The sequence below is a fragment of the Salvelinus alpinus genome, chromosome 2 (assembly GCF_045679555.1).
Source record: "Salvelinus alpinus chromosome 2, SLU_Salpinus.1, whole genome shotgun sequence".
Lineage (NCBI taxonomy): Eukaryota > Metazoa > Chordata > Actinopteri > Salmoniformes > Salmonidae > Salvelinus > Salvelinus alpinus.
In genome coordinates this window covers 101232577-101243251 of record NC_092087.1, presented here as the reverse complement: position 1 = coordinate 101243251, position 10675 = coordinate 101232577, and the positions used below count along the sequence as shown (strand labels likewise).

The window sequence follows — 10675 nt, the reverse complement described above, 5'->3', positions numbered from 1 at the left end:
ATAGTCAACACAGCTAATAGAATTAACGCGTTAGTAAACCTGCTACAATCATGCAGTAACGTTACAGTGTACAGTCAAAGCTGGGACAGAGAGACTGAAAAACAGCTTCTATATCAAGGCCATCAGACTGTTAAATAGCCATCACTAGCACATTAGAGGCTGCTGCCCTATATACATAGACTATTCATATCTGGCCACATTAATAAATGGAACACTAGTCACTTTAATCATGTTTACATATCCTGCATTACTCATCTCATATGCAGTGTACAGTAAGCAGTTTTAGCAATTACACCAAAGGGTCCCAGTGGCAACTAATTAGTCAAACCAAAAGCTTACCTTGACTTGGAAGAGTTACAGTGTTGTGTTGGATAGTCATAGACAGCTAGCTAACATAGCACTCCTCTGTTTCAGCAGGGTGTTTGAGTAGGCTAAACTAGCTAGCTGCATTTGCTAACTAAGTAAGAGAAACTGAAAGTGGAAAAAAATGACAAAATCTCTCTCTCTCTCTCAATTCTCCTTCTATCTCTTAGATATTGTCTTTCTCTCTCTACTCAGCTAGACCATGGTGCTATGGTATGTTTGATGGAAACATTTCTGGTGGGGCAAATTGTACAGAAACTTAGCTACCAAGGTGGATATTGATCCAACACCTGCCACGTTTTCAAACCAGCCCACTAGGCACAGACGTCAGTTCAACATCTAGTTTCTATTTACATTTCTTTGAGTAGTCAAGTAAAGTGAATTCAACATGAAATCAACACAAAATGTCACCTGTAACTGGATTTAGGTTGCCAGTTGGGTGAAACATAGATAAACATTCCTGTGTTGATGGCTTTTTACAGATCCAATCAGTTTTCTACATTGATCTAACATCATCACATTGATTTGTTTTGTTTAAATAACATGGAAACAACGTTTATTCAACCAGTGGGAGGCTTGCACATTCCCCCAGGAAAGTGGAACGAGGAACTCTTCATTGAGACAATGATGAAACAGCAATCCGTGGGCGAGTTGTGGTGGATATTATAAAATAAGGATCTGCTGGAGTCCAAGTCAAACCAAGATTCTTTATTTCTGAGCTCAGAGAGAATAACAGTTACACAGCGCAGTGTAGACAGTCTGAATTCCTAAAGCATTGGGTGATGAGCACATATCTTTATAGTTTCCTGTTCCTGGGAGGGACTTTATTCATACAAGGACACAGGTGCAGCTGGTTTGCAACACAGGATGATACTCCCAGGAACAGGAGATTATAATAGGACAGTTTCACAAGGTTAGTACTCAGTTATGTGGACACATACAATTAACATTTTCCATTACAGAGTCTGTGAACATTTTCATTTCATTAAATCATCAGTGGGCCAACAATGCAAATGTAAACAATGGAACAAATGCATCACATCCAAATATCACTTGATTATCTGTAGTGCTGGAGGAATGACACACCCAGATAAACACACACAGTCAGAGTTTAAAAAAGGACCATTTAAACACATGGAATCTGATCTACTCTATATTCAAACTGACATACTCCATATTCAATTAATGTTTTCTAATAAAAACATACAAATATATGTTTGAGTATACTGTGTTCAATTCAATTTCATACGGTATAAACAGGTAAAAACATTACCAGTCAACAATATAAGACAATGGGAGCACTGTGTATGTTCTCTGATGAATTTTAAGTCAATGTGATGTGAAATATCAATGTACACACTAGGAGAAGTAATGAAGTCAATGTGATGTGAAATATCAATTTACACACTAGGAGAAGTAATTATTCTCCCGTGTGGATTCTCACATGACGTTTAAGTGACGGTGATGAGTAATATGTCTTCCCACAGTCTGAGCATTTGTAAGGCTTCTCCCCTGTGTGCAGTCTCGTGTGATCTTTCAGCTTTCTTGAATAGTTAAAACGCTTCCCGCAGTGGGAGCAGTGGTAAGGCTTCTCCCCTGTGTGATTTCTTGCATGACGTTTAAGTGACTGTGATGAGAAATATGTCTTCCCACAGTCTGAGCATTTGTAAGGATTCTCCCCTGTGTGCAGTCTCATGTGTTCTTTCAGCTTTCCTGACCGGTTAAAACTCTTTCCACACTGGGAGCAGTGGTAAGGCTTCTCCCCTGTGTGTATTCGATCATGAGCTTTCATGTGTCCTAACAGGTTAAAACTCTTTCCACACTGGGAGCAATTGTAAGGCTTCGCCCCTGTGTGTATTCGCTCATGAGCTTTCAGGTGACCTAACTGGTTAAACCTCTTTCCACACTGGGAGCAATGGTGTGGCTTCACTCCTGTGTGTATCCTCTCATGTTTTTTCATGTTACCTAACTGGTTAAAACTCTTTCCACAACAGTTGCAATGGAAAGGCTTCTCCCCTGTGTGTATCCTCTCATGTTTTTTCATGTTAGCTAACTGGTTAAAACTCTTTCCACACTGGGCACAATGATATGGCATCTCCCCTGTGTGTATTCGCTCATGAGATTTCAGGTGTCCTAAGCGGCTACAACTCTTTCCACACTGGGCGCAATGGTGTGGCTTCGCTCCTGTGTGTGTCAACTCATGTCTTTTCAGGGTTCCTAATGTGGCAAACCTTTTTCCACACTGGGAGCAGAGGTGTAGTCTTGCTGGTTTGGACGTCTCTGGTTCTTCCGTATTTTCTCCTGACAAAGACAGTGTTTATTTAAAGAGAGACCTGAATGAAACCTCTACATCAGGTATTCACAAACTGGGACAATGCCATCGGGGTGCGCCAAATAAAAATGTGATTGACATTTAAAAAAATATATATATATATTCTTCATTTTCAAACAGTCCATTTATATTTTCCAACGAGGCTATATATTTGGGTGAGGTTTTTTTCTCGCCTGAGTAGCCTCATTTCACTGCCAAAAATAAAATGTAACCATCTAGTGTTCTCGCTAAATTACAACAATGTCAAAAACAGGTAGCCTAGTCAAATAATTATGTAGCCAAACGTAGCTGCTGTTCATTCCATTTGCTCTAAAATGGAAAGATGGTTAAAAAAGGTAAGGCCCACGTCCATAGACACACATACCAGCTCTACTGGTAGTACTGCTACTACCAGCAGTACTACACCTGCAACTGTCGACGACACAAGTTGTTCTGCTTCCACGAGCACATCCAATGCTAGCATCAGTAATTCTACATTTGTTGTTAGCCCAGCTAGCATGGACACTGACAGTTGTGAATCTGATGCAGCCGAACAGCTACTGCCCCCTTACCTGGGAAAGCACCGAACAACAGACAGGGACGTTGGACCATCGGAGAGGCACAAATATGATGAGAACTACATTGATTTGGGGTTCACTTATATTGGGAGTAGTGCCTTTCCTCAGTCACAGTGTTATGTGCAAAAGTAGTCTCTCACAACTCGATCAAACCTTCCCTCTTGCGCAGACATTTAGAAAAAAAATTACAACAACAAAACAGCAATTGGCATGCTGACTGCAGGAACATCCACCGGAGCTGTTGCCAGAGAACTGAATGTTAATTTCTCTACCACAAGTCGCCTCCAACATTCTTTTAGAGAATTTGGCAGTACATCCAACCGGCCTCACAACCGCAGACCACTTATAACAATGCCAGCCCAGGAGGTCCACGTCATCTGAGTCCAGCCACCTGGACAGCTGATGAAACTGAGGAGTATTTATCTCTGTAATAAAGCCCTTTCGTGGGGAAAGACTCATTCTGATTGGCTGGGCTGGGTTATGCCCTCCCAGGGCCACCAATGGCTGCCCTCCTGTCAAGTCCATAGATTAGGGCCTAATGAATTTATTTACTTTGACTTATTTGAACTGTAAATCATTGAAATTGTTGCATGTTGCATTTATATTTTTATTCAGTAGATATATATACAGTGCCTTCGGAAAGTATTCAGACTCCTTGACTTTGTCCAAATTTTGTTAGGTTACAGCCTTATTCTAAAATTTATTAAATTGTTTTTTCCCCCTCATCAATCTACACACAGGACCCCATTATGACAAAGCAAAAACTTTTAAGAAATGTTTGCTAATTTATTAAAAATAACAAACTGTATTATCACATTTACATAAGTATTCAGACCCTTTACTCAGTACTTTGCTGAAGCACCTTTAGCAGTGATTACAGCATTGAGTCTTCTTGGGTTTGACGCTACAAGCTTGAGACACCTGTATTTGCAGAGTTTTTCCCATTCTTCTCTGCAGATCCCCTCAAGCTCTGTCAGGTTGGATGGGGAGCATCGCTACACAGGATAATCAAAGGAAGCATGATAACCAGCTCAGTTTCGAGTCTCATAGCAAAGGATCTGAATAATTTTTATTTTTTAATACATTTGCAAAAATTTCTAAAATTGTGTTTGCTTTGTCATTAAGGAATATTGTGTGTAGATTAATGAGGAATATTTATTTTTTAAATCCATTTCAGAATCAGGCTGTTACTTAACAAAATATGGAAAAAGTAAAGAGGTCTGAATCGTTTCCGAAGGCACTGTATATAGTGTATATAATAATGTATATAGTGTATATAATAATGTATATAGTGTATATAATAATGTATATAGTGTTTATAATAATGTATATGGTGTATATAATGTATATAGTGTATATAATAATGTATATAGTGTATATAATAATGTATATAATAATGTATATAGTGTATATAATAATGTATATACTGTATATAATAATGTAGATAGTGTATATAATAATGTATATAATAATGTATATAGTGTATATAATAATGTATATAGTGTAATAATAATGTATATAGTATATATAATAATGTATATAGTGTATATAATAATGTATATAGTGTATATAATAATGTATATAGTGTATATAATAATGTATATAATAATGTATATAATAGTGTATATAATAATGTATATTCTGTATATAATAATGTATATAGTGTATATAATAATGTATATAGTGTATATAATAATGTATATAATAGTGTATATAATAGTGTATATAATAATGTATATAATAGTGTATATAATAATGTATATTGTGTATATAATAATGTATATAGTGTATATAATAATGTATATAGTGTATATAATAATGTATATAGTGTAATAACAATGTATATAATAATGTATATAGTGTATATAATAATGTTTATAGTATATATAATAATGTTTATAGTATATATAATAATGTATATAGTGTATATAATGATTGTATATAGTGTATATAATAATGTATATAGTGTATATAATAATGTATATAGTGTATATAATAATGTATATAGTATATATAATAATGTATATAGTGTATATAATAATGTATATAATAGTGTATATAATAATGTATATAATAATGTATATCGTGTATATAATAATGTATATAATAGTGCATATAATAATGTATTTAATCATGTATATTGTGTATATAATAATGTATATAGTGTATATAATAATGTATATAGTGTATATAATAATGTATATAGTGTATATAATAGTGTATGTAGTGTATATAATAATGTATATAATAGTGTATATAATAATGTATATAATAGTGTATATAATAATGTATATAATAATGTATATAGTGTATATAATAATGTTTATAGTGTATATAATAATGTATATAGTGTATATAATAATGTATATAGTGTATATAATAATGTATATAGTATATATAATAATGTTTATAGTATATATAATAATGTATATAGTGTATATAATAATGTATATAGTGTATATAATAATGTATATAGTGTATATAATAATGTATATAGTGTATATAATAATGTATATAGTGTATATAATAATGTATATAGTATATATAATAATGTATATAGTGTATATAATAATGTTTATAATAGTGTATATAATAATGTATATAATAATGTATATCGTGTATATAATAATGTATATAATAGTGTATATAATAATGTATTTAATAATGTATATCGTGTATGTAATAATGTATATAGTGTATATAATAATGTATATAGTGTATATAATAATGTATATAGTGTATATAATAATGTATATAGTATATATAATAATGTATATAATAATGTATATAGTGTATATAATAATGTATACAGCCATGTTGTGAAGTATGAAAAGGCTTGTTCATTCACATCATGAATTCACGATGACATCATCATATTTGTATATGTTTTATGGGTTGAAAAAAAAAGCCATAACTAATAAAATAACAAATTAACTGGCAAAGCAGCAGAGCGAGGCCCGCGTAATCCAGCAACGTCACAAGTCACGTGTTTGCAGCTGTTTCAGTACAGCACTACAGGGAGAGAGAGAGGGAGAGGACAAACTCCACTGGACTAGTTTCAATGTATGGAATCACTTAGGAGTTTCTGGATGTTGGGTAAACTTCTCCTTTAAAGCATCATTGAGAAATAATGAATTAAAGTTGGAACATTTGTAGACTAGCGGTTAAGAGTGTTGGGCCAGTAACTGAAAGGTCGCTGGTTCGAATCTGCCGTTCTGTCCTTGAGCAAGGCAGTTAACCCCCAACAACTGCTCCCCGGGCACCGATAACGTGGACATCGATTGAGGCAGCCCCCGCACCACTCTGATTCAGAGGGGTTGGGTTCAATGCGAAAGACACATTTAGGGTGAATGGATTCAGTTGTGACTGACTAGATATCCCCTTTCCTTTCCCATCCCAGTCCTCCTTTAAGACTCCATAATGTTTCATCATTAGATGCTACAGTCCTCCTTAAGACTCCATAATGTTTCATCATTAGATGCTACAGTCCTCCTTTAAGACTCCATAATGTTTCATCATTAGATGCTACAGTCCTCCTTAAGACTCCATAATGTTTCATCATTAGATGCTACAGTCCTCCTTTAAGACTCCATAATGTTTCATCATTAGATGCTACAGTCCTCCTTAAGACTCCATAATGTTTCATCATTAGATGCTACAGTCCTCCTTTAAGACTCCATAATGTTTCATCATTAGATGCTACAGTCCTCCTTTAAGACTCCATAATGTTTCATCATTAGATGCTACAGTCCTCCTTTAAGACTCCATAATGTCTCATCATTAGATGTTACAGTCCTCCAACAATGGGTGCCATATGAATCTTTACCACTTGCTCGGTAATAGTAGTATTTTTCCTTGACTAACCTGTGCCCCGCACATTGACTCTGTACCGGCACCTCCTGTATACAGCCTCGATACTGTTATTTTACTGCTGTCCTTTAAATATTTGTTATTATTGTTATATGTTATTTTTCTTCTTTCTACTTATCTGTTTTTTACTTAACACTTATTTTTCTTAAAACTGCATTGTTGGTTAAGGGCTTGTAAGTAAGCATTTCACTGTAAGGTCTACAGCTGTTGTATTTATCACATGTGACAAATCAAATTTGATTTGTATTTTGATTTAATTCATACCAGTGGGCAGATCTATTTTATTTGTTCAAACTAAACTACAGCACTTACTTTGATGTGTCAAATCTGATCCTTTCTTCTGTTCTCCTCCTCTCGCAGTTCCACTCAGCCCCGTTGTTTTCCTGCAGTCCACCAGCAGCACAGACAACCTCTTCATACCCAGCAGTACTGCGCTACCGGGAGAGGCATGACACGGGGACTCTGGGAGGGAGGAAGGGCTAGCGTTGTCCTGGTAACCATAAAGAGGGGACACAGACACATATCATTATGGATGCAGATGTCACGGTTGACATAAAGTGCTTTACAGAAACCCAGCCCAGACCCCGATAGAGCAAGCTGTATGTTAGACCAGACCAAGCTGTACCATCTGGTGTTCTGATCTAGAGAGACTCTTCTCTGACTCGTCAGCATCAGGATGTTGTTGAGGCTCCCCAGAGGATCCACGATAGTCGTGTCTCTCTCCTGTGTGAATGAGAACATCAAACAGACAGTCAACTTATGATCTTCTATTCCAACCATAGGGTCTTACATAAGGTATTAATATGTCTAAAAAGGACCTAAATTGACCAACTTAATTATGCTTTTTTAATATTGTTTGTGATTAATTCAATGTAAAAGGGTCGTTCAGCAAAATCGGTTCCTTTTAAGTCCCTTTGATATTTTAAGTAGAAATGATGCACCGATATTGAATTTTAAAAGCCTGTTATACTAGATCAAGTGCACTTTAATATAGACCACGTGGGGAATGCAATAAAAACCATTTAAAAGTCCTAAAAATATGTACCAAAGGCACATTGGCCCTTAAACAATTCCGACAGTGTAGAACTTCAGTAGAATGCCCCTTTAAAATAAAAGCATTATTTCAAGAACTGCATAGTTTCCCTGTTTTTAAGACAATACTCACTGGGGTTAATCGGATCTTCAGTCTCCTCCTCTTTCACTCACAAAACGTCTTCCTCCTCTTTTATTGAGATAGCCTCCTCTTCCTCTTTTACTCTAAAAGGTTCTTCCTCTTCTTTCACTACATTCTCTTCTTTCAATGTTATGGCATCTTCCTCCTTTTTGATTCTGAAAGCTTCTACCTCCTCCTCTTCCACTTTGACAACCTCTTTCCCATCTTCCTCTTTCACTGTAATATCATCCTCTTCTTCTTTCAATGTGATAGCCTCCTCTTCCTCCTTTTTCATCCTGAAAGCTTCTTCCTCTCCTTTCACCAGAGATTATTTCTCCGTCGAGTTTAGTGAGCTCATGCTCCGGGAGATTAGCCTAGTGCAGTATCAATGAAACACATTTGCTAATTTAACAAGCAAATTACGATTAAATTAACTAGATGATAGGCAATTAAAATTATGTTCAAAACACAAAGAGTAATATACACAAGGTTGGTCTTAAACGGTTCAATGTTTCGGTTTATTTTCGATTGCAAGCTACTGCGTAGTTGAATCTGTTGTCGCTGTTGAAGAAGCCTCCTGTCCCGTCCACTAGATTATACGTCACGCAAGAAGCATCACCTGAAGTACTCACATCGCCATCTCAGGGAAGTCAAGATGGCGTCGCTGTGAGAGGAAGTGCCAAGATAACAGTTAATGTACTGCCACGAGTAAATGTACCGTTCGAACTACAACTGATGAACACTTGCCAACTAAAAAAAAGGAAGTAAATAGATTTGTTATACTGTTAACCACCGCTATCTCAGCTGAGCGTAGTTTTCCGTTGGAGTAATCCTCTAAAGGTTCACTGTTTGTTTTATTGTTCACATTACTACTTCTGATATCTAGTTTGTGTTCTTTCTTTTTTTAATGCAGGAGTTCGTTTTCAACTCACTCAATATCGTTAGTCTGAATGCTCGGGGTTTGAGAGATCTTACAGAAAGGAAAGCCTTATTGTAATATTGTAAACGCAATAATGCAGATTATGTCCTTCTTCAGGAAACTCATTCGGGTGAAAGTGATTTGAAATTTTGGAAATCACAATGGGGAGACATGGCTTATTTAAGTCATGGATCAAATCATTCTGCTGGTGTTTTGACACTTATTCACAAGTTTAAAGGTGACGTTCTAGAATCCACATCTTCACAGGATGGGAGATGGGTCATAGTAACTGTTAAACTTTACAATGCTATTTTCATCATTTGTAATGTATATGGACATAACTCACATGATCCAAATAAGACCCCTTTTACCCAATTTACCAGGAAAGTACAGGATTTAAGCAACAAATAATTATTTCAGGGGATTTTAATGAAACACCTGATGCATCTGTTGATCGTTTTCCTCCTAGAACGAGTCAAAGCCTTCAAAATAGCAATATCATCACTACATTATGCAAGGATCTCTGTGTTGAGGATGCCTGGCGTTATTTCAATCCGGATGCAAAAGGTTATATCTGGACCAACAAAACTATGTCACGTAAATCTAGAATTGATTTATTCCTAATTTCCCCCGTTTTGTTACAATTTGTTATAGATGTAGATTATCAGTTGGCTCCCTTTTCTGATCATCACTTGATTTCCCTGAATTTACAAGCTACTAAAAAATCAAAAGGTACTCGAGGATATTGGAAATTAAACAACACACTTCTTAAAGATACTACTCAAATGTATTTATATAGCCCTTCGTACATCAGCTAATATCTCGAAGTGCTGTACAGAAACCAAGCCTAAAACCCCAAACAGCAAGCAATGTAGGTGTAGAAGCACGGCGGCTAGGAAAAACTCCCTAGAAAGGCCAAAACCTAGGAAGAAACCTAGAGAGGAACCAGGCTATGAGGGGTGGCCAGTCCTCTTCTGGCTGTGCCGGGTGGAGATTATAACAGAACATGGCCAAGATGTTCAAATGTTCATAAATGACCAGCATGGTCAAATAATAATCAGGAGTAAATGTCAGTTGGCTTTTCATAGCCGATCATTAAGAGTATCTCTACCGCTCCTGCGGTCTCTAGAGAGTTGAAACAGCAGGTCTGGGACAGGTAGCACGTCCAGTGGACAGGTCAGGGTTCCATAGCCGCAGGCAGAACAGTTGAAACTGGAACAGCAGCAAGGCCAGGTGGACTGGGGACAGCAAGGAGTCATCATGCCCGGTAGTCCTGACGCATGGTCCTAGGGCTCAGGTCCTCCGAGAGAGAGAAAGAAAGAAAGAGAGAAGGAGAGAATTAGAGAGAGCATACTTAAATTCACACAGGACACCGGATAAGACAGGAGAAGTACTCCAGATATAACCAACTGACCCTAGCCCCCCGACACAAACTACTGCAGCATAAATACTGGAGGCTGAGACAGGAGGGGTCAGGAGAC

The 10675-nt window shown here is 36.5% G+C and overlaps 1 protein-coding gene across 1 annotated transcript; it reads right to left on the bottom strand.

The window, feature by feature from the left end:
- Positions 1 to 1056: 1056 nt before the first annotated feature.
- Positions 1057 to 9001, bottom strand: LOC139547194 (zinc finger protein 180-like). Its single transcript, XM_071356281.1, has 4 exons — positions 8288 to 9001; positions 7748 to 7845; positions 7435 to 7612; positions 1057 to 2664 (listed from the first exon to the last, which is right to left on the bottom strand). The coding sequence occupies exons 2-4, from the start codon at positions 7748 to 7750 to the stop codon at positions 1784 to 1786; spliced, it is 1062 nt and encodes a 353-aa protein (XP_071212382.1). The 5' UTR covers positions 7751 to 7845; positions 8288 to 9001; the 3' UTR covers positions 1057 to 1783.
- Positions 9002 to 10675: the final 1674 nt, after the last annotated feature.

Coding starts and splice junctions, on each gene's coding strand:
- LOC139547194 (XM_071356281.1), bottom strand. Junction 2,665..7,434: donor ATCAGATTTGACACATCAAA/GTAAGTGCTGTA, acceptor TGTCTTTGTCAG/GAGAAAATACGGAAGAACCA.